The 24,728-nt window shown below is 45.5% G+C and overlaps 1 protein-coding gene across 1 annotated transcript in view; it reads right to left on the bottom strand.

Annotated features, from left to right (window-relative positions):
• Positions 1-24,728, bottom strand: part of SLC39A11 (solute carrier family 39 member 11) — a 429,583-nt gene that overhangs the window by 58,008 nt on the left and 346,847 nt on the right. The window contains exon 6 of the mRNA XM_007959687.2: positions 3,707-3,776. Coding sequence (XP_007957878.2) covers positions 3,707-3,776 — 70 coding nt within the window. The remainder of the gene's footprint in view (positions 1-3,706; positions 3,777-24,728) is intronic.

Genomic DNA, 24,728 nt, shown 5'->3' with positions numbered 1-24,728 from the left:
AAGATCAGAAACTGCAGGCAGCAGGATAGAGGAGCCCTGGACTTGAGTGTGATATCATGGGAAAGAGGCACCACTAGACGGGGGCATGGTGAGCACCATGCCTGGGGCATGGCTGGCACTTGCTGGCACAGACCTTCCGCAGTGTGTGTGTTCTCCTGTGCTCTGGGAAGACCTGGCCTTTGAATGCTTACAAGGTCAGCCCCTCTTCAGGGTCAGCCTCTTCAGCCCACCAGTGCTGCTTGACTCTGGAGCATTTCATGGTCCAATGAAGCCAAGATCAAAATGGTTGAGCCAAGGGGCAAAGAGCCAAAGACCCCACCCATGCCCAGTGGAAGAGGGCATAATGAGTCACAATTCACCTTCATTTGGTGGCATTTCTTCTGTTCTAAAGGCCCTTCCCCATCTCCTGTCCCACGTGATTTTCACAACTGGCATCATTTTACAGATGATGCTAGAGACACAGCAAGGAGACTTGGGAGACGGACAGCCTGGAGGAAGGCATTGAGAACTGGGAATATTTCAACCCAGAACATTCCAACCAACACACATGTTCATGACCTTAAGAATCTGGTGGCCAGCAATAACTACACTTTCCAGCATGTCAGCTGGGAATACAGATTCAAGGACATGATGTTGTCCAAATAGTCGTCACGGAGCATAAAGAGGCCTACATCACTGGGTAAAGGTGGACGAAAGGTTATGTGAGAAGCTAGTTCCTGCTGAGACCATGGCCACGGCCAACAGATCTAGGGCTGATAACTGGAGATGGTGCCATTTCCTTAAATAAAGAATTTAGGATTGCACCAATCTGAAAACACTAGAATGAGCTAGATTTTGGGGTCACAGATCAGTAGCACTTGGACTATGTGTTTGGCCCAACTTATTATTATTTTAAAATATATTTAAAATACCAAACTAGTTGCTATCAAGTCGATTTTGAATTATGGCATCCCATGTGTGTCAGAGCAGAACTGTTCCATAGGGCTGGTGTTCTGGTCTCTAGTGATGCTCTAACAGAAAATACCATAAATGGGTGACTTTAACAAACAGGAGTTTATTCTCTCACAGTTTTTGAGGCCAGAAGTCCAAGTTCTAAGTATCAAGTTCTAGGGGCTGGGTGAAAGAAAGCCCCTCAACCTTGGGCTTCAGCTCTGCCTCTTACTCCTGGCCCACTGAAGCTGGAGCCTTACTTCACTCAGGCAGCGGCTGGCTGCTGAGGCTGACAAATGCAAAGTCGACAAGTAAAAAGGGACAGTTCCAATATTACCAAACCATATGGCAGGCCACTGATTGGAGTCCATTGACAGTCCCAAGATTGGCAGACATCACGGCAGACTATTGAAAGACGACTGGGCTACAGGCAGGATTCAAGTGTGCCAAAAGCTACAGACCTTTCTCAACACTTCTCCTTACATACTGGAAGCAGACCACACGTCCACACATCCCTAAGGCAGCTACTCAGCTGCTCCAGTAGATCTCACCATGGGGAGTAACTACAACCAGCTCCCCAGCCGCTCAACCAGGCCCAGTTAAGTTGACACATAACCTTAACTACCATAGTTGGTTTTGTTTGTTAGCTTGTTTTTTTTTTTATAGTGAAAATATACAGAACAAAACCTTTACCAATTCAACAATTTTCACATTTACAATTCAGGGACATTGATTATATTCTTCATTCAAATTATGTCTGTAAATAACTGAATTCAAATGCATTTAGATACGGCATATACTGTCCATTATAAGTTCACCTCAGCCCTCACCATTCCCAACTGCCTTCTCCTGCTTGGCTCCACTCAATTTTGTTACATCTCAGTCCCCTGAAGGCATGTGAGTTGGCTGCCTTGGAGGGGGAGCTCCACTCCTGGTCTCCCTGAGCCTGAAGACTGTAGTACATGTGGTTTTATGGACTGGGGTGGACCATTCAGAGCTCACCTCTGTGATGTCTCATGTTCACTTTGTGTTCCCAACCCTCTGACCTGATCTAAGAACTGGTCAACAAGTTGCTGCCAAATTGAATCAGAACCATTGGGACCTCATGTGTCAGAGTAGAACTGAGCACCACAGGGTTTTTAAAGGCTGACTTTTCAGAAGCAGATCAGCAGGCTTGTCTTTAAAGGTGCCTTTGGATGGATTCAAACCACTAACCTTTCAGTTAGCAACTGAGCTCATTAACTGTATGACATCCGGCTATGACTTGATCTAGGCCCTGTTGAATTCAAGTGCAAGTAGAAGAGATGAAGAGTTTACAGGGCCTGATGATTCCTTGTTTGTAGAAGGTAAGAGCAAGTGAGGAGTCAAGGATGACGCATGAGCTTGGCTTGGACACCTGGGTGCAAGTGTGAGAGGGAACAGGGGAGGAGGAGCAGGTTTTGCAGGGCAGCCAATGGGGAAAAGAAGCTACATTTTGGAAATGTGGAGTGTGAGGATCCTTGAAACATCTAAGGGAGATGTCTTCACGGTAGCAGGACACGTAGGAATAAAGGTCAGGAGAAATCTAGGCTGGAGACAGACTTGGTGTCACTAATATAGTCAATTCTTGTCACTTAGAATAGTTATGTCCTACAAAGTCACTGTGGACACCGACTTAGTACTGAACCAAAGCTCCTGGGAAAACACAGGGGTAGGGTCTGGAAAGCCCCTGATCACAACATTTTTGTTAATCAATCAATACATAACCTTGTTTTATGTGTGTTTCTGTTTAAAGACACTTCAGTTAATATATATTATTGATTCATTAACATTAAACTCACAGCCAACAGCACTATAACTCACGCTTTATCTAATATATGTGTAACATATGTATTTTCTCCACAAGGACTATCACAGCCTTCTGGGGAACACCAGACAGCACTTCAACATTATGCTTGGAGTCATTTTAAAGAACAAAATCACCAACAGAAAACCACAAGAATGCAAAAAACATGGCACAAATAGACAGTGAAAGGGACATTTGTTTATAGTATGAGAGCTGGAACAAGAAGGCAGAGTGTCACCCTCTTGGCTGCAGCAGGGAACAACACATGCAGGGTGGCTCAAATTCTTCCTCACTCTGCACTGGTCCACAACTGACTATGAAAACACCACAAGTATTGATTTTGGGGTTACAAATAAAAACAGAATCTGTGAATCATGAGGATTGACTACTGAGGGGAAATAAAGCCATGGGAATGAGTAAGATGGCCCAGGGAGAGTGTGCTGAGTGAGACTAAAGGGTGCTCCAGAGACAGATCCTGGCAGAACGTCAACATTCAAGAAAGGACCAGAGGATGAGAACCAAAAAAGGAGCAGGAGCGAGAGGGGAGGAAACCAGGGTCAAGAAAGCCAAGGGGAGGCCTTTAAAAGGAGGGGTCAGTCAGCAGCATCAAATGCTGCCTGGGTTATACTCTTGCTTAAGTCGTAATACATTTAATGGATTTAGAGAGCAGCATGCAATTATATTCATGCTTTGCGTTCCCCACCAGACAGTTCATTTGAAAATGCAGTGCCAACCTGCTTCTTTGGCTGACTACCTCTCTCAGGAATGAGCTTCACCATACCTTCCCACCTCCACCAGTCTTGTCCCGGTGGGACATCAGTGCTAAACAAATAAGTGCAGACTGCTCACTCAGACCTGGAACGTCAGAACCAGCCAGGTAATAAGCATTTCCCAGCACCACTCGGTGCACTGCAAAGCGCTAGGGCACCGGGTACCCAGGTGCAGGCTTACCTAGCACTCTCAAAGGTGGCAGATGCAGTCTTTTCTATGGCCCCAAATCCAACTCCAACAGCAAGACCCTCTGAAACAGACACAAAAAAGCACCAGGGGTTAGCAACAATTTTCCAGTAAGGCACATCACCATATCAGTGTTTCAAGTAAGACTGCATTAAGCTGCCAGAAGCAGAAAATCCACACAGCAGAGTTTAAACCAGCAAATTATGGCCCACAGGTCAAATCAGGCTCCAAGCATGGCTGACAAGCCGTGAATAGTTTTTACATTTTTAAAACATTGGAAAAAAAAAAATCAAAGAAGAAATATTTCATATAACTTACAGAATTTCATGAAAATTATATGGAATTAAAATTCTAGTGTCCATACAGTTTTATTGGCGCACAATCACACTCATCATTGACACATGGTCTGTGGCTGCTTTCTCACTGTAAGGGAAGAGTGGAGTCACTGTGGCAGAAGCTGAACGGCCCCCAAAGCCTGTAATTTCACGATTTGGCACTTTTGATAACCCCTGACCTAAACAAACAAGGCTTTTCTTTTTCTCATGGTGGTGGTTGTTAGAGACCATCCAGCTGACTTTTGATTCATAGTGACCCCGTAAGACAGAGTAAAACTGCCCCATAGGTTTTCTTTTCTTTTTTTCTTTTAATTTCATTGTGCTTTGGGTGCAAATTTACAAAGAAAAATTTGTTTTACATTCAATAGCTTGTGTACATTTGATTTTATTCCCCAATTATCATCCCCGACCAAAACAAACTCTCCTGCCCTCCCATCCCTATGACAACCCCCTCTGTACCCTTTTTAACTATGCACTCCTGTCTGTCCAGCTTCCCCTCTATGTGAATGCTGCCCCCTGGTGCCCCATGGCCGACTGCTCTAAAGGGTGTATCACCCTGGGGTAGGTCTTCTTCTTGTAGGTCTTTCTACTACTGGGCTGAGAACCAATCCATGGGAGTGAGTCTAATTCCAGGCCCGAAAGATAACCCAGGGCCACAGTCTTGGGGGTTCCACCAGACACTATCTGACCAGTAATTCTGGTCATCTTTGTGTTTTTGAATTTTGTTCCACATTTTTCCTCCCACTCAATCCAGGATCTCCAGTTTTGATCCCTTTCTGGGTGGCTGGCATTGGTAGCTGGGCACCATCTAGTTCTTCTGGTCTTGGGGTCCATCATAACCTTGGACTAATTGTTCCCATAGGTTTTCTAGGCTGTAATCTTTATGGAAGCGGTTCTCCAGCTCTTTCTCCTATGGAGCCACTAGCTGGTTTTGAACCACCAACCTTTTGGTTAGCAGCCAAGCACTTAACTGTTGTGCCACCAGGTCTCCTTAGGGCTTTTTTTTTTTAGCTCCTACAAGAAGCCCAAGGTTGATAAGGTGGCCCAATGATGTCATCAAAGATCCAGGCTCCTTCCATCTTTCTACTCTTTCATCCTCACCAGTTTTGTCCTCATAATTGCAAACTGGAGATCCTGGGTGGTGGCAATGGTTAATAGGCTCAGCTGCTAACTAAGAAGCTACAGGTTCAAGTCCATCGGGAGATGCTGCAAAAGGCCTGGCAATCTACTTCTAAACAATCAGCCACTGGAGACACTAAGGAGGACAGTTCTGCTCTGACACACATGGGGTCGCCATGAGTTGGTGTCACCATGAATTGGAGTCGACTAGCCTGCCAGAAAAATGGGCAAATCTGCTCTGGAAGAAGTGCAGCCGGAATGCTCCTTGGAAGCAAGAATGGCCAGACTTCGTCTCACCTACTTTGGTCATGTTGTCAGAAGGAACCATTCCCTGGAGAAGGGTCTCATGCTTGGTAGAGTGGTGGGTCAGGGAAAAAGGGGAAGACCCTCAATGAGATGGACTACCACAGTGGCTGCAATAATGGACTCAAGCAATGCAAGGATTGTGAGGCTGGCACAGGACTGGACAGTGTTTCATTCTGTAGTACACAGCATCACTACAAGATGGAAGTGACGCAACGGCATCTAACAACAACAACCGCAGATGGCAACTGGCTGGTTAGTTGCAAAGCGGCTGCCATCATCAGGCATTTCGCCTACACCCTAGGCAGGAAGAAGGCAGAAAAGCAAAAATCTTTCTTAGTTGAGTCATTGTCTTGTTATTTGGGAAGGAAAGCCCTTCCTAGTAGAGTTCCCCTCACATCTATCTCCCTGGCCATTGCAGAAGACCATGTCCACCCTGTACCGATGGCAGGAACAAGTGCCCAACGTGAGGTGCCTGTTACAGGTCATCTTTGTGTTTTTGAATTTTGTTCCACATTTTTCCTCCCAGGTTAGAGCTGAATTTTAGGACGGCAGCAATGGCTATGTCTGAGGGTGTCAGATGGCTTTCCATCATGGCAAAGGCAATCTCCTTTGGTGCAACCCGAATCTCTGGAGCTGCCCATGCCCATGGTCACAAGGTAGAAAGTCAGATGCCACCATGGGGCCAGTCTCCTGTCTTCAGAGAGTCAAGTCTACAACCCTGCTATTCCCAACCCGTTTGTACCACATGGCAGAGACTGCAATCTACCTCCTTCAGTAACACCAGGTTATCTAGGGCCAAACTCCTCACCAGCGACCCCTGACCCACTAGGGAGAGGCGTCAAAACCTGGGGAGGGACTGAGAGGAGTCTCCTGACACCAGAGGGGGCTGGACCTCTCTTGGAGAGACCCTAAATGACAGCTGGTCTGTTCTTTTTAATGTAAATGAAGTGCAGCCCAGGGCAAATAGGACCTAGTCTCATTAGCAAAATAACCCCAGCCAGCTATTTAGCAGGCAGCCCCACCTTTGGACTTAGAAGATGTTCACAGCAGCTCTGTGGGGAGGTTGCTGAGGGGTTGTTGTTGTTGTTATGTGTCACTGAGTCAGGCCCAACACATATAGACTCTTCCTTGGGTTTCTGAAGCCGTAACACTATGGAAGTAGGTTGCTCCATCTTTCCTTCCGAGGAGTGGCTGGTGGGTTTGAACCGCCAGCCTTCTGGTTAGCAGTCAAGTGCCTTATGCCCTACGCTACCAGTGGTTCAGTGGCAGAATTCTCGCCTGCCATGCCCGGGTTTGATTCCCTGCCCATGCAACCCACTTGCTGAGGGGAGGAACCGGCTGACTGATAAGAAAAACGGGATTGCCGTTTTTCAGCACAACAGCTGGCGAGGGGCACAGGCAGGGCTTGGACTCAGTCCCCTGTTCCCCTCCCTATGGAGTGCCCTTGGTCACCCAGTTGGCTGCGCTGGTCTTGTGGTTTTCCCTGAGGTGTGATGGGCTATATGAGGAGGTGAGTACTGGCATTTGGGTCTCTGCCCCAAAGCAGGACAGGGCACTTGAGCACATTGTCGCTCTCCCCTCTGGCCTGTGCCTTGGCCATGCCAATGGGGGACTCATTCCCAAAGCAACATCCTGTGATGGGCTATCCTCTTCTCTTCACAGGCCCCAGGGGAGGGAACCACAGCCCTTCCCCAAAGCACCGGCTGCCCCAAGAGAAGGTCGGGGCAGCTCCCTTCCCCGCTGGATTCAGAAAGGGAAAGGGGAAGAAGAGGCAATGAAGGAAGAGACCCTAACACAGGTATCCTCCGCTCTTCAAAAGTTCCCTTTACCACCAGTTGCCTTTTATGACAGACATGCATTAGTACCTGTTTTCACTAAGCCAAAGAAATCCAAAGAGGATTTTCCCTTTTGCAGAAACAAGACAGAAGTTAGTGTGTTAGTGTTGAGGGTTCTATGTTATTTGTATGAGTTGGGAGGTTATTTTGGGGTGTCAAATATTTTCCCATATAAATTAACGGTAACTGCTTCTTCACCTTACATCATTTCAGCTAAGGTTTCATAGAAACACTCTACTTTCGGATAGTGAGGGAAACCTGTAATTACAAACCACGTCAGAAGGCAGGAGTAACACTTCAGTGGTAAGCTAAATGAGAAACCAAGACAAATGGTATGGGTGGGGACAGCATAAATAAGAGAACTATGGCAGGATCAACAGATGGCAGGCAGAGAGCACCCACTGGGTGGAACAGGAAGGGACCAGGGAAAAGGCACTGAAGCTCACAGCCCAGGTGCTCCACCAAAAGTGCAAATTAGGAAGGTAATTAAGACAAAACCAAAGCGACTAACTGGAAGGTTATTAGCAAGCACAAGCTCTATTCACAGCTTCTGCCATTAACTCAGCTGCAAAGAGGGAAAGACAACTGCCAAGAGGATTTTTAAGTCCAGCTGAAGCTGGGCTGGGGGGGCCACCTGGAGGGCAAACTTGGAAACCTATGCTAGGGTTCCACCAGCCCTTCCAGTGCTTTCCCAGGCGCGGGAAGTGTGTGTGCCTGCCTCTTTCCGTCTCCCCATCCCTTCTGACGCTCTGTCTCTCCTCCTCCTCCACCACAGAAAAGAATAGCAGAAAAGGCATGGACTTCAGGGTAAGAAAGACCCGGGTTCAGATCCTGCCACATCACTAAACATTTTTGCAAAAATGAAATGATAACGCTGCTTTCCTTACAGGATGAGTGTAGTACCTGAGATGGACGAGATGTACCCTGAATGTGGTCTCGCACTGTGGACATGTTGCTGTGGCAGGTAGTCCTGTACACTGACATTTAGTGCCATCCCTGGCCTCTACTGACTAGGTGCCAGTAGAACCCCTTCCTCTCGAGTGAGACAACCAAAAATGTCTCCAGACATTGCCAAAGGGCCCCTGGGGGACAAAATCACACCCCAGGGGAGAGCCACTGTCCTAGACATTACATTAATGTTGACTTTCCTCCTTCCTCCCAATGAGGAATTATGTTAATGAGGCCATACCCTGTAGGGTGGCATCGAAACCTTTTCATAACTTCTGAGTCATAAAAGGAGCGGAATAGACACACACACACACACACACACACACGGCAGGAGGAAGGAAGAGACTGCAGACACAGATGCCTCTGTAAGTCCAAGAATGCCAAGGGCTGCTGGCAGCCACAAAAAGCTGAAACAGACAAGGCAGGGCCTCCCCCCCGGGCTGGATTAGGAGGTCTAGCCTCCTGAACTGAAGAAAATCCACTTCTGTTATATAAAGCCACCCACTTGTGGTGTCTATTAAGCAGCAGTGGGGAGCAGAGACACTGGGGGTGGGGACAGTACGGTGGGCGAAGGCAATTCCATGTGACGCTGTTGGAAGGGTTTCCTGGCCATAATGGCTTGTGGTCAGTTGTCAGGAGAGATGCATCTGTATCCAGCTTACGACATGCCTTGGGGCAGGTCCGCTGTCTCCAAGGTCTCTGGCATCCTCAACCTCCCTGAGCATCCTGGGGAGATGGTCTGATTCCTGGGGCTGGCCTGTCTTCAGCTACCCACATCTAGTGGGAAAGGGAAACAGGAAGGCAGGCCTTTCCTCACGTCCCTTATTTCTTAAACAAAATGCTGGCAGAACTAGCCTGCATCACCATGGAATCCCTCCTGAGTCCAGCAAAGGCTATGTAGAGTCTGGGAATACTCTTGAAAAAGTAGTTTGACATCCTTTCCTAATGTGGATTACAACCCTATCTATTATTGGTATTAGAAAAACTTACATAGGAAAAGTTGAAAAAGAGAGGTGTTTAGAAGAGTTAAATTTAACCAAATCCTTATCAATAAAGTTATGTCTTAGAATTCAATTTGGAGATGCAGATGGTTGAAGATACTCTAATATGAATCCTGTCCTTGAAATAACCACTTCCTAATTAATGTTGTGTAACTTTTTTTTTTTTTGTTGGCATGTTCCATTGTCTCACATCAGGCCCCATTTACACAGTGACAGACTGATGAAACTGGCGTCCACTAGCTGTTACTAATCACCGCTGCCTACTTAGAATTGAGCCCGGCTCTGGCAAACTGCACAGCAGGAGACATTTCCCCTATTGAATGAGTGAGGACAGACTGACATACTCACATCTTTAAACAAGCAAAGGCATCTTGTTAAACACCCACATCAAACAGAGCCAATTTCAATTTGCTTTAGCTTTCTACAACCATACAGAGATCAGATCTCTGTGCTCCCACTAAAAAAAAAACAAAAAAATAGAGAATCCCTTTGGCAGTACAGGAGATCCTAGCTGTTCCTACCAACAAGCCATGCTCCATGCCCAGACCCATGACTCTAGCCAACTGCCCTTCCCCACCCACCTGGGTTTGCTTGGATCTAAAGGGTTAACGCTGCAGCTCCATATACGGTGGAGGAGCCAGACAGGGCGCCTTGCTTTCCCCTCCAAGCCTTCTGCCCGCCAAGCCCAGGCAGTGGTCAGTTTTAAGGTCAAGGGGTTGATCAGAAGCAAAGCGCAGTCAAGTGAGCCCTTGCTGGGTAGGGGACCTGCTGTCAGAAGGCACCTCACCTTGGACGTGGCAGAGCACTAAGGAATCCCTCTACCTTCCCAGCTCAGGAGTAGTGTGAAATCCTGGTGCCCTCTGAATGGGTAGAACTGTTCTCTGCTGTTCCCAGAGACTCTGTTCCACTAAGAAAACACTAGGAGCGGAGATCCTTCCAACCTTGTGATGAAACCCTGTGATTTCTAAAACAGGATCAGAACAATCAATTGGCCACTATGCTTCCTTGCCTCAGGTCCAATTCCTGGCAGGTAAGGAAGTGTCTGGTTGCCAAAATAGCCCTCTCACCACAAAAACCCACCCTTGCCATTCAGTTGATTGCAACTCCTGGTGATCCCATGTGTTACAGGGGGGAATGGTGCTCCATAAGGTTTCCATAGCTGCAATGGAGGCAGATCCCTACATCTTTCTTCAGTGGCAGTGCTGAGTAGGTTTGAATCGCCAACCCTTAGGCTAACAGCTGAGCACAAACCCCAGGGAGGGACCCTCACCTAAGATCTGACAAATTCACAGGACATAGGTGTACAGCATGATGTTCTGCGGAAACTTGGAGTTTAGCAACAAAACTCTTGTGGTATTTTAGGAAGCACAGACCACACACACACACAAAAAAAACCTCACTGCCATTGAGTCAATTCTGAGTCATAGTGACCCCCATTGGGTTTCCAAGGCTGTAAATCTTTATGGAAGCAGACTGCCTCATCTTTCTTCTGTGGAGCAGCTGGCAGGTTTGAGCCACCGACCATCTGGTTAGCACTCAGATGCCTTAACCACTACTTCACCAGTTAGTAAGCACAGTTGTTGTTGTTGTTGTTATGTGCCGTCAAGTCAGCCCTGACTCATAGCGACCCCTCCTTGGGTTTCCGAGGCAGTATCACTACGGAAGTAGGATTGCCCAACCTTCCTTCCGAGGAGTGGCTGGTGGGTTTGAACCGCCAGCCTTCTGGTTAGCAGTCAAGTGCCTTAGCCACTATGCTCTGCATATGTGAGGAACCATGACAACGGAAGGGCATTGGCAGTGAACGGCATTTGCTCCCATCCAGGGAGCATGGAATGATCTTAGCCAAAACGAGCAGATCCTACGATAAGTAGGCACTGGGCAACCAAGGCGAGTGGGAGCTCTCATCCCCTTGAGAAGCAGAGGCTGCAGATGAAGGTCTTGAAGTGTCCCCTTCTCCAGTCGGTGGGTGAGGCCCCCAGCACCACATCTGGATACTGAAGGCAAACAGGTACCCAAACCACTGACCACTGGGGTGCTATCTGCCTGATCCTGGGGGGAAACTGCCTCTGAGGTGGGTAGGCAACTCCAGGAGGGAATGGGGAGAGAAAAAACCTGGCCAAAAGCCACACCCATGACTCCATGGCCACGGCAAAGTTTCAAAAACCACTAGGAGGAAATTGTAGCTGAATTCCATCCACTCGTCCATCCCAGCTGGATATGGTGAGCACTCACACATACACAGACAGCTTCTGACCTGGCCCAGCAAGGGGATTCTTCTCTACACAGACTGGGCATTCTGGAACAAGACACAGAGCAGGTCAGCAGGGGTGTGGCTGTTCCCCCGCAGCATGCCGGTATCACCTGTTCCGAACTCCCTGGGGACCAACAGGTCACACTGGAAATTATCTCATAACCCTGGAGTGCTGGACAGCTGCTGACCGCTGCCATCCCTGCCCCGATTTCATGTGAAAAGGCCTGTGCTCTGGGTCCCAGTTGCTGAGGCTGCCTTGCCAACAGGAAAGGCAGCTGAGGACCAGATGCCTTGCATCAAACCTGCACCACCTGTTGGTGGCACCTGGACACCCCCACCCCTCATGCTGTGTGTGGGTAATAATGAATCTTTCTTTTTCTCACTTTTTATCATGTATTATTTTTGTTGTTGGCAATCCATGCAGCGAAACACCCGCCAATTCAACCATTTCTACGTGCACAATTCAGTGATACTGATGACATTTTTCAAGTTGTGAAGCTTTCTCATCCCTTTGTGAGTCGTTCCTCCCACACTAACACAAACACACTGACAACAGTTTTCAAGGTGGGAAGCTTTCTCATCCCTTTGTGAGTTGTTCCTCTGCACTAACACAAACACACAGAGGACAGTTTTCAAGGTGGGAAGCTTTCTCATTGCTTTGTGAGGCGTTCCTCCCGCACTAACACAAACACACTGCCCCCAGGGCTCCTATCTAATCTTTGCAGTGGCTGTTGTCAGGGTGACCCCAGATAGACAGTTCTCAAAATAGCACAGTGCTCAAGGCCCACCTTCCTGACCAGTTTAGCCCAACGATTGTCTGAGAAGACTCCAGGGGACATTTTTGGTTTCAGGTTTAAAGGCTCTCTCAGGGCAATGGTTTGGTGACTAACCCTTGGATATGCTTGAAGGTGGGATATCCTTGGAGGCAGAGGGCCTTATTTTCCTTCTTGTCATCTACATGGACTTGAGGGTCTAGAGAAATTGGAAGGAGGGGATTCTCTCGGTCCCTTTGAGGCTAAGGAACAGAAGGAGCTTCGGGCAGTTCTTTAGATGATGAATAACCACAGATATAGGTTCACCGATCACTTCTCAAACTTGACTCTCACTCACCCCAAGTACTTCTGAACGCCAGACAAGAAGATATTGAAGTCCTAGATCACTATTATGTTTTGCTATGCGAAGGACAGGCAGTACGGCATGTTTGTATCCAAGACAGGTCATTTTTTTTTTTTCCCTTGCAGGAAGCAGTAGCATTTCACAAGAAGGTTAGGGGAGGGGAGAGACAGCTCTGCCTGCCTATACCATCCCCATTCATCAACTGCCAGGTAGCAACCTGCTGGCTCCTTGGGGCACAAGTAGTCATGGCCATGGCACATGAACCTGCCTTCCCAGGCCATGGCTGACCTAGCACGGGGCCAAGCAGGCCCGATCAGAGTGGGACTGTTCCACTGATCTAAGGGAAGGGGCAGGTAAGGGAGTTCCTGAGCAATGCAAATGGGTAAGTACTAGATTGCTAACTGAAAGGTGGCAAGGTTGGTGGTTCAAACCCACCCAGAGGCACCTCAGCAGGAAAGCCTGGGGATCTGTTTCCGAAAGGTCAGACCCTTGTAAACCCCAACTAACAACAACAACAAGCCATAGGGTGGGACGGTCAGGAGTTGTCACTCCCTGGCTCGCCGACATGCGGAAGCACTGGTCTGCGGGAAGGGAGAATGTGGCAGGCTCACCAGGAGAAGCAGGGGCAGATGGAGCAAACTGGGCCCTGGAAGCATTTGTGTCCGTGTTTTGTTTCTCTCAGAAACCTGAGGTCCTATGGGAGAGCCCTCAGCTTCCTTTGTACCCAGCCCCTTCTTTTCTAAACTCTTTTAGGTTCTTGCTCAGCAATTTGGAACCAGAAGACTTAGGAATTCAGCCAAACTCTGTCGGAGGCCCTATATGTTCATCCTCTAATGTAATCCTATCAAAACCTTGCAAAGTTGGTACGATTATTTGTATTTTCCAGAAAGATAAACCAGGGTCCAAGATGGTGTAAAACATAACTCAACCCACACAGCTTGTAGGCCCACTTGGTCCATCCATTTCATGGCTCACCACACCAATCTTTCTGTGTAGTTAACCACTATCCCTTCCCTCTTGCTTGGGATCCAAAGGTGTGGAAATGCAGTCAAGGTTAATAAGAAGACACACTTGGTCCCCATGCACTGCGACTGCTGGTTGATTACCTATGAGGTGCCAGATACTGTGAGGATACAAAGATGTGAGACATGTTCCTAGCATTACATAGCTCACATTCCAGAACAGTATTTGAGAGATACAACTTAGAAATGTATTTGATTGCTCAAAATATTTAGAAAGTGAGGTCTTAAGAACAACGCTGAAATATGAGAGAAGCTGGGATTTGGGGTGGGAGGGAAGTGGGGAGCCTGGCTGCAGGAGACTGCTGTACCACAAGCAGATGGAGGGCCAGGCTAGAGAGGGAGGCAAACCTTGAGCATTGCCTAGTACTGACAGGTGACAAAGCAATACCAAGAGAAGTCGAAGACACTGATGTTGGGCATTAACTCAGCAGATTCAAAGGGAAATTTATTTTAAAAGGATGAATATGGTTTCTGATATGTCGAGTTGAAAGTGAGAAGACATTTAGATGGAAACGGCCCCCTTGGTAGCTCTAAATGTTCCACTAGATGGGAGGAGAGGTGCTATTCTGATAAGCCATCAATGTCCAGGCTGTACCATCACTGAGTGTGCAGGCCCTGTTCTGGACTCTTGATGTAGATTTAATTTAATTTGGCCTTTTCAACAGCCCTGTGAGGCTGGTCCTACTAGGAGCCCTGCTCGAGGTGTGGAGGCTGTCCTCTCTCCCTCCTCCCCTTCCTGCCCCCAACAGGACCTCTGTTCAAATCCTCCTCAGCACTGTTACCATCTCTACTGCTATTATCTCCGTGGAGTGGAACGCCACTTTCACAGTTTTGCTTTTAAGATGTTAAAGCAAAAAACCAAACCCACTGCCATCGAGTGGATCCCGACTCATAGTGACCCTATAGGGCAGAGTAGGACTGCCCTATAGTGTTTCCAAGACTGCAGTCTTTACGGAAGCAGCCTGCCATAGTTTTCTGTCACAGAACTGGTGGTGGGTTCGAACCTTGACCTTTTGGTTAACAGCTGAGCACTTTAACCACTGCACAACCAGGGAGCCTGCAAGACTATAGACACATAAAAATATTTTACTTTATTCTTATTTTGAAGCTGAAAATTGGTTGTTCTCAATTTCCCTGTTTTTTAACTGAACTAATATACCTACGCATGGTTAAAAGTTCCAAAATGCTTTACGAAAGTCTAAAGCAGTACATCTCCCTGTCTCAACCATCCCCACCTCTAGTAACACTCCCATGAGGTAAAACCTATTCTAGAAGCTTCTGACTTTTTATTCTCTGAGGAGTACCATTATAATTTAAAACAGCATATTAGTACTCTAGGAGCTCTGGTAGCATAGTGCCTAAGGCCAGAAACATGGCGGTTCAACCCACCAGCCACTCCTCGGAAGGAAGATGGGGCAATCTACTTCCATAGTGGTACTGCCTCAGAAACCCAAGGAGGGGTTGCTATGAGTTGGGACTCCACGGCACATAACAACAACAACAACAACATTAGTACTCTACCCTCTTATCAGTCTGGATTTGCATGGTCTGTTGATAAAAGGAAGGAGCTCTGGTGGCACAGTGCCTAAGGCATTGACTGTTAACCAGAGGTTGGCAGTTCAAAACCACCAGCCACTCTGTAGAAGGAAGACTGGGCAATCTACATCCATAAAGATTTACCACCTCAGAAACCCAATGGGGGGTCGCTGTGAGTCAGAAGTGTCTAGATGGTAGTGAGTTTGGTTTTTTATTGGTTGGTAAGAGTACCGCTTCTTTATCAGCCGTAGCCTGTCTAGCAGGTTATCCTTATAAACCACAAGGAGTACAGTATACTTTCTGCCTACATCTGCTTTCTTTCCACCTTTACTCTATCAAAGTTATAGTGCTTGGTCCTGTTCTATTGATAAATTTCAAAATGATTTGTTTTGAGGCCAATGAAGAAATATAATCCAAATAAAAAGTGAATTTAAGATGTTGGGGTGATACCTTACAACTGAAGGGGCCACTGCTGGTTCAGTGGCAGACTTCTCGCCTCTCATGCAGGAGACCCAGGCTCAATTCCCAGCCAGTGCTCCCTGTGTCGGTGGAGACTGAGTGTTGCTATGACGCTGGACAGGTGTCAGGGGAGCTTCCGGGATAAGACAGGCTAGGAAGAAAGGCCTGGCAATCTACTTCTGAAAATCACTCAGTGAAACCCTCTGGATGCCAACAGTTCAATCTGTAACTGATCAAAGGGATGGCACAGGACTACACAGTGTTTCGTTCTGTTGTGCACGGGGTTGCCAGGGGTTAGGGGCCAACTCAGCACCAGCTAACAGAGAGAGAAATCATAATAGTACTGTTCCTTAACTTATCAGCCTTAGCCAGTCTACTGGGTCATCTTAGTAAGGAGGAATAGAGTATACTTTCTGCCATCATGTTCCAGTGCTCGGTCCTGTGCTATAGATACATATTTCATATATGCTTGTTCTCAGACCAAGTAAAAAACTACATAGTCCAAATACAAAGTTAATTTAAATACTGAGGTTATAGATCATTCTGTATATAATCAAGATGCCTTATGAAGAAAAACAAAAAACAATCCCAAGGCTTTAAACTCTTCTGAGTTGAAGAAGACCATCCCCCAAACCAAGGGCCAGTGGATCCATTCTTGGTTCTTTGGCCATCTTCCCATCTTCTAGATCTTGATTAAGGTCTGAGTAGATGTCTCCTTTTCTTATATCATGCTACTCCTGCCTTGTGGTCCTTTTTTTTGCTTTCCGATTCTCTGCATATATAAAAAGAAATTGGATTTTTCTCTGCAACTTGATTTATAGTTTGGATGGTATAAAATTCTAGGTCCCAAATGACCTTTTCCCCAAGTCTTAAGAGCATCATTTTACTGAGAAGTCTGATGCTAAGTTGATTGTCATTTCCTTGTAGTTGGCCTGATTGTTCCCTCCAGGAACTCTCAAGATTTTCATCTTTGTTTTTGGAATTCAGTGCATTATGTCTGTATGGGGATCTTTTTAAAATAAATACTACTCAACAATAAGTAGATCCCATAAATCTGCAAGGCTGATTTTCCCTTCAGTTTAGGAAAAATTTATCTGCATCTTTCTACTCATAGCTTACGTCTTTGACTTTGTGCTCTAGGAACTGGAAGAGTTTTTTCTACTTAATCATCCAGATGACTAGCTTGGCCTTTCATCCAGAACATTCTAATCGATACATCCATTTAACTTACATATTTTTTAAATGTTGGCAATCATAGTGTTGAGTTTTAGAAACTCTTGTTTTCAGATTGTTCCTTTTTCCTTAAAGTAGTTCTTGCTTTACAGGTACAGTCAAGGTCCTCTGAATCCAGATGAAGGTGCTACTGAGAATCTTGACAAGCTTCTCTTTCTTCTCCTGAGCTATCTGATTTCTCCAGAGCAGGCTGTTCTATTTTTCAGTCCTTCTTTTCCAGTCATTGGTTTTCTTCACATGTTCTGGTGAGGCCTAGCTTTTGGGGAACAGTCATGGTTACGAGGGGAGATTGATTAGGTAGCTAGACAGGGTTTCCTATATACTCATTTAAGCCTGTTTCTCCAACAGACTTTTTTTGACAGATTGAAAATTTCATTTCAAGAAGTTATTGCTTCAACTTGGCAGTGGGGTCAGAGAGGTTGAGGGAGGATCAAAGAAGAGAAGAAAAGATAGTGGAATAATAAACTTAAGTGCCATCAATTTTTAGATTACAACACAACTACAGTGTTGAAAATGATTTAATAACATACTCTTCACACAGCTATTTCCCAAGCAGAAACACAAGGCGTGATGGGCGGCAGCCAAGGTGACATCTGTCAGGGACATGATGTAGGAGGCGTGGAGCCTCTTTCTGGAATTGGATCAGCTCACACATGCGGGGATGCAGCCATAGGGTGAATAAAAGGGCATGTGTGCACGTGCAAGTGCCCACACACACACACTCACACACATGCAGGGATGGAAACAGATTGGAACGATAGCCTCCTAAATACATAGAAACTAAAGTCCACTTCAGTCCTTTAAATCAGATCCACACAACTGCAGTGGAAGCCCTTTCCAGCTATTGAATCAACCTCGAGCAGTCCCCATGTGATGCAAATGGTTAAGTGCTTGACTACTTGCCAAAAGGTTCAGTGCGAACTTACCCAGAGATGCCTCAGAAGATAGGCCTGGCAATCTGCTTCTGAAGGGTTACAGCCTTCAAAACCCTATGGGGCAGTTCTACTCTACCCTGTGGCCACCATGACTTGAATCGACTTGACAGCAACCAAACCAACAACAGTCAATCTCATTCTGCATCCATGAATATGCTTCCAGAGTTAGGGATCACCAGACACGTGAAGAAAACCAGTGGGATGGAAAAGAAGCATGAAATATACAGGACAACCCACTCTGGAGAAAGGAGTTCCCGGGTGGTGTGCAAACAGTTGATGGACCCGGCTGCTAATTGAATGGTTGGAGGTTCAGGTCCACTTGAGGCACCTCAAAGAAAGACTCTACTTCCAAACAGTCAGCCACCAGAAAGCCTATGGAGCACGGTTCTCCTCTTACACACAGTGGGTCGTTGTGATTGGAGCTGACACAATGGCAACTGGTTTTACTCTGGAGAGAACAGGTCACTCGGGAGATGGAAGAGAAGACCACAGAATTCTAAGCAGCACATTCAGATGGGTTCAAGGTATTCTGGTTGTACCCACAAATCACTTGAACACCAGATACTCTCTTCACAAAGCCTATCTCACTTCATCCTCACAACTCCAACGGTAAAGCGAGGCTGGCTGGTTAGGTAAAGCCTTCCAGTGCTGGCTGCTCCCGAAAAGGACCGTAGAGATCAGCATGGCACTCAATGGGGACAGTGAGGAGGAGAAAGGATCAACGGGGAGGGGGCTGGTTTCAAATGCTGCTGGTGACATTGGTGGAAGATGAGAAAAGTCTATGAATTTGGCTGGAAATAAGCTAAAGGAAGCCTTTGAAGGCAATGTTTTAATAAAGAAGAAGGTGAAAGGCGTGTCACAAGGAGTTGAAGTTGTTCCTGTTGTTGGGTGTCATAGACTTGATTCCAGCTCCTACTGACCCCACGTGACCAAGCAGAACTGCCCCATAGGATTTTCTGGGCTGTAATCTTAATGGGAGCAGATTGTCAGGGGTTTCTCCCATGGAGAGAGTGGGTTGGTTTGAACTACCAACCTTTTAGCTGGCAGCCCAGTGCTTAACCATTATGCCAGCAGGGCTTCATTACACTAGTAAGAGTTGAAGAAGAACAACAACAACAACAAAAATAAGAACTTAAATGCAGTGGGGTAAAGGAGGGAAAGATTGGGCAGAGAATCTAGGATTGTCAGGAGACAACCGTACCCTTAAAACTAATAAAAAGAAGAGTTAGGAGAAGGATTGCAGATTGTACCATGCAACAGCAAGGATCAAAGACATCTGTCTGAACAAGGTCCCACCCAGCAAAGGAGCAACACACATTATCTCATAAATCACTGCAAAGCACTTGGCAAATTTAAAGTCCGGTGTAAATGCCAAATATTAATAAAATATGCAGCTCAGCTAGCAAGCTGCTCAAGGCCCACAGGCCTTCTTTTAATTAATGTCAAATTTGATCCAAGATACTCCCAGGACAGACCGGCAAGCGCTCAGGGAGACCTGCCAGTGGGACTCGCTCTCTCCCTCTGACAAATTTCATTTACAGACCCTGGAACACAGGCTGGCCTCTCTCGTTTGTCAGAGAGAAAATACCCAGTAGATGCAATCCTGTGTTTCTTAGTAGGGAGAGTCAAGACAGAGCAGGGGTGTCTCTGCAGTTAGCTCATTTTACTGTTAGCTGTCATTGCGTTGGACCCTGACTCACGACAAACCCACGCCAAGTGGAACAACATGCTGTATGGCCTTGCACCATCCCCACGACCAGGTGCACAGTGGACCACTGTGATGTGTCGGGTTTCACTGGCTGATGTTCAGAAGTGGATCAATCAGCAGTCCTTTCTTCCTAGCTTGTCTTAGTCTGGAAGCTCCATAGCAACATGTAGATGGAAGGATGAGTGGTGGCCATACTTGAGGCACACTGGCTGGGAATTGAATCTGGGCCGCCTGCATGGGAGATGAGAATTCTACTACTGAATGACCGCTGCCCTCTGGAATTAGCTGATAAAACCAAAACCAAACCAAACCAAACTCACTGCTATCGAGTTGGATCTGACTCATAGCGATATCTCCTTGGGCTTCCGAGGCGGTATCACTACGAAGTAGATTGCCCAGTCTTCCTTCTGAAGAGTGGCTGGGGATTTGAACTGGCAGCCTTCTGGTTAGCAGTCAAATGCCTTAAGCACCGCGCCAGTAGAGCTCCTAGGAAGCTTCTGGTAGCACAATGCCTAAGGCATCTGACTGCCAACTAAAAGGTTGGGGGTTCAAACCCACCAGCCTCTCCTCAGAAGGAAGACTGGGCAATCTACTTCTGTAAATATTTACTGCCTCAGAAACCTAATGGTGGTCACTATGAGTCGGAATTGACTTAACAGCAGTGAGAATTAGCTGATAGAGGATGGAAATACAGCAGATGCAAGTGGCGTGCTTTTGATCCCAACATGGGTCAGTATTTTAAAAGAGAGGTTGATATTTAAAAGTAATTTGATGCTTAAAGTGGTCAGTTAAACTAAACTCCCAAGACTAAGACCTAATTCCAGGGAAAAGAGGATCACATGTCCTGGACATGAATCTCCAGCACTGATAGAAAATCGACGATATGGCGCCCCTTCTGATGACTTCACAGACCTCTTCTGAGTTGTTTCCTGGTGGGGGGGAAAGTGCCATGCTCCTTGCTGGGAGTAAGGAGGATCCAGAGCTGGAGAATCTAAGAGGAAAGTCTCAGTTTGGGACAGCTCTATATCCCACAGCCAATCAAATCTGGCACCACAGCAGCAGACTTCCTCCCGTCAAAGCCTCTGACCATGCTGTGATACTATTCCCAGAATGGCACAGCTGTTTTGCCCCTTCCTGTCTACCTGCCTCCTCACCCCTCAAGTCTCAGCTTGGAAGTTCTCACCCAGTGAAGCATTCACGAGCTCCCCAGGCTGGTAGGCTTTTCCGTTAGATGTGCTCACCTATTCTACTTTTTCTCTGTGTGTCCACCATGTATTCCCTCCATTGCACAAAGGACTACAGACTTAGCAGTTCCTCAACAAACATTTGTTGAATTACTGCAATGAAATACATGGATCCCCCTATCAATCCAAGGGAATGATCATAAAATTGCAAGCATCAGGAAAACAGTTAAGGAGAAATTCAATAAAGGTTCACAATAAAGTACTACTGTTGTCATTGTTAAGTGCCAATGAATTGGTTCTGACTCAGTGACCCTATATACAACAAAACGAAATACTGCCTGATCCTGAGCCATCCTCAGAATCATTGCTACGTTTGAGTCCATTGTTGCAGCCACGGTGTCAATTCACCTCATTAAGGTCACCCACTTTTGCTCAGACCCTCAACTTTACCAAGCATGATATCCTTCTCCAGGGACTGGTCCTTCCTGATAAAATATCCAAAGTATGTGCAACAAAGTCTCACCATTCTTGCTTCTAAGGAGCACTGGCTGTACTGCTTCCAAGATAGATTCGTTTGTTCTTCTGGCAGTCCAAGGTGTGTACTCAATATGCTTCACCAACACCATACATAATCCAAGTGCATCAATTCTTTTTCGCTCTTCCTTACATTGCCCAGCTTTCACATGTGTATGGGGCAACTGAAAATACCATGGCTTGAGTCAGGTAAACCTTAGTCTTCAAAGTGACATGTTTTCCCTTTAACACTTTAAAGAGGTCTTCTGCAGCAGATGTGCCCAATGTAATACGTTGATTTCTTGACTGCTGTTTCCACGGGCATTGATTGCTGATTGAAGTAAAATGAAATCCTTAACAACTTTAATCTTTTCTCTGTTAATATGATGTTGCTTATTGGTCCAGTTGTGAGGATTTTTGTTTTCTTTATGTTGAGGTGTAATCCACACTGAAGGCTGTCGTCTTTGATCTTCATCAGTAAGTGCTTCAAGTGCTCTTCCCTTTCAGCATCAAGGTTATGTCATCTGCATATTACAGGTGTGATGGGTGCTGTGTTCTTCTTCATATAGTCCAGCTGCTCAGATGATTTGCTCAGCATACAGATTGAGTGAGTGTGGTGAAAGGACACAACCCTGACACACTTCCTTCCTGATTTTAAACCATGGACTATCAGCCCTTTGTTCTGTTCAAACAACTGGCTCCTCCTGGTCTATATACAGGTTCCTCATGAACACAATTAAGTGTTCTGGAATTCTCATTCTTCACAATGTTATCCATAGTTTGTGGTGATCCACACAGTTGAATGCCTTTGCATAGTCAATAAAATGCAGATAAACATCTTTCTCATAGCCACTGCTTTCAGCCAAGATCCATCTGACATCAGCAGTGATAACCCACATTCCACATCCTCTTCTGAATCCAGCTTGAATTTCTAGCAATTCCCTGTCAATGTACACTGCTGCTACCATTTTTCAATTATGCTCAGCAAAATTATACTTGCATGTAACATTAATGGTATTGTTCAATGATTTCTGCTTTCTGTTGGATCACTTTTCTTTGGAATGGGGCCAAATATGGATTTCTTCCAGTCTGTTGGCCAGGTAGCTGTCTTCCAAATTTCTTGGAATAGATGAGTAGGTGCTTACAGAATTTCATCCATTTGTTGAAATGTCTCAGTTGGCATTCTGTCAGTTTCTGGAGCCTTGTTCTTTTGCCAATGCCTTCAGTACAGCTTGGACTTCTTCCCTCAGTATCATTGGTTCTTGATTATATGCTTGAATGGCTGAACATCAACCAATTCTTTTTGGTACAGTGGTACAGTGTATTCCTTCCATCTTCTTTTGATGTTTCCTGCATCATTCAATATTTTGCACACAGAATCCCACAATATTGCAACTGGAGGCATGATTCCCCTGCCCCCAATTCGTTCTGCTTGAGAAATGCTGAATGTGTTCTTCCCTTGTGGTTTTCTCCAGGTTTTGCACATTTCATTGTAATACTCTGTGTTCTTGAGCTGCCATTTGAAATACCTTCTGTTCAGCTCTTTTATTTCATCATTTCTTCCATTTGCTCTAACTATTCTGGGTTCAAGAGCAAGTTTCAAAGTCTCTTCTGACATCTATCTTGGTCTTTCCTTTCTTTCGTTTTTTTTAAAGACCTTTTGTTTTCTTCAGGTATGATGTCCTTGATGTTATCCCACAACTCATCTGGTCTTCAGTCATTAGTGTTCAGTGTGTTAAATCTTTTCTTCAGATGGTCTCTAAATCAAGGTGGGATATACTCAAGATTGTACTTTGTCTCTCATGGACATGTTTTAATTTTCTTCAGCTTCAACTTCAACTTGCATATGAGCAAGACGGTCTGTTCTGCAGTCAGCCCCTGCCTTTGTTCTCACTGAAGGTACTGAGCTTCTCCATTATCTCTTTCCACAGATGCAGTCAATTTGATTCCTATGTATTCCATTTGGTGAGGTTCACATGTATTGTCACCGTTGATGTTGTTGAGAAAAGGTATTTCCAATAAACACCTTGCAAAATCTGTCATACAACCTCTGGCATTGTTTCTATCATCAGGATTTTATTTGTCAACTACTGATCTTTATCTTTGTTTCCAACTTTCATATTCCAAACACTGGTAACTATGTTTTACACATTTCAGGCTGCAACAGTTGGTTAAAAAAAAAACACTTCAGTTTCTTCATATTTGACATTCAGGATTGGTGCCTAAATTTGAACAATAGTTATATTAACTGGTCTTCCTTGTAGGTGTACTAATATTATGCTATCACTGACAGTGTTGTACTTCAGGAGAGATCTTGAAAGATTCTTTTTGACAATGAATGTCACACCATTCCCCTTCAATTAGTCATTCCTGGTATGGTGGATCGTATGATTATCTGATTCAAAATGGCCAATATTGACAATTTTAGCTCACTAGGATATTGATCTTCAAGCATTCCATCTCATTTTTTACAACTCTCAATTTTCCTAGATTCATACTTTGTAGATTGCAATATATCCAGCTAAAAACACTCAGTTTCCCCAACTTCCTTGAGGCTAGATGTAGTCCATGAATTAGTTCTGGCTAGTGTTCCCCATATGGAGGATTTCTTGTGATGTCTTTGCTTCCCTGATATGGATACCAACCATTCTGATGACAGGTTAAAAAAAAGTGAAACCCTTTCTTGTTTTTCCTTCCTGGAACACGGGTGTGACATTCAGCTGGAAGTACAGCCAAGGATTTGTGAGCAGGGACAAACCACCATGAGGCCTGCAGGCTGAGGGTGGTGCAGATAAACAGGAGAAAGGACTTTTCCATTTGGCCACCTGAGCATCGAGGAACTGAAAGTTCCTTGTCTTCACACTGTGTGAGACACATAAATCCCCTCTGTTGGCCAGATCTGTTGTTACTTGCAGCCAAAGCAATCCTAACTTTTACACACCAGGTGGAACATCCACACAGGAGTGAAATAACCTGTGCATAATAGCAATCATAATCATTGAGGAATGAGAGAGAATATTACAGATACCAGAAAATGACATAAGAAAAACTTTATGGATTTTCAGGATGGAGAAAAGGATTGTAGACTATATTAAACAAAGAAATTGTTAGTAATACAAAAAAATCAAGGACTCTTTAAAACAAACAGACAAGGAGACCAACAGGAGTGGTGATCAAGAAAAACCAGCACAGATTCTCCAATAATAATTCATGTCAAAGTAATTACCAAAATTATTATTTTAAAAAATAATATCTGATTGTGTTTTTGATGAGAGTTTTCACTTCATATTAGGTTTCCATTTAACAATTTTTACACAAATTGTTCAGTCACATTGTTTACAATTTTCACAATGTGTCAATATTCTCACTAATTCCATTCTGGCTTTTCTGTTCCCAGTAATTGAGTTTCCCTACCCCCTTACCCCGGGAGCTCTGGTAGCATAGTGGCTAAGGCACTTGACTGCTAACCAGAAGGCTGGCAGTTCAAACCCACCAGCCACTCCTCGGAAGGAAGG

This window comes from Orycteropus afer, unplaced genomic scaffold (genome assembly GCF_000298275.1).
Source record: "Orycteropus afer afer isolate SDZICR_OR568_19922 unplaced genomic scaffold, OryAfe1.0 scaffold00018, whole genome shotgun sequence".
In the NCBI taxonomy this organism is placed as follows: Eukaryota; Metazoa; Chordata; class Mammalia; order Tubulidentata; family Orycteropodidae; genus Orycteropus; species Orycteropus afer.
The sequence above is the reverse complement of the archived record's forward strand: the minus strand, read 5'-3'. Positions and strand labels throughout refer to the sequence as shown.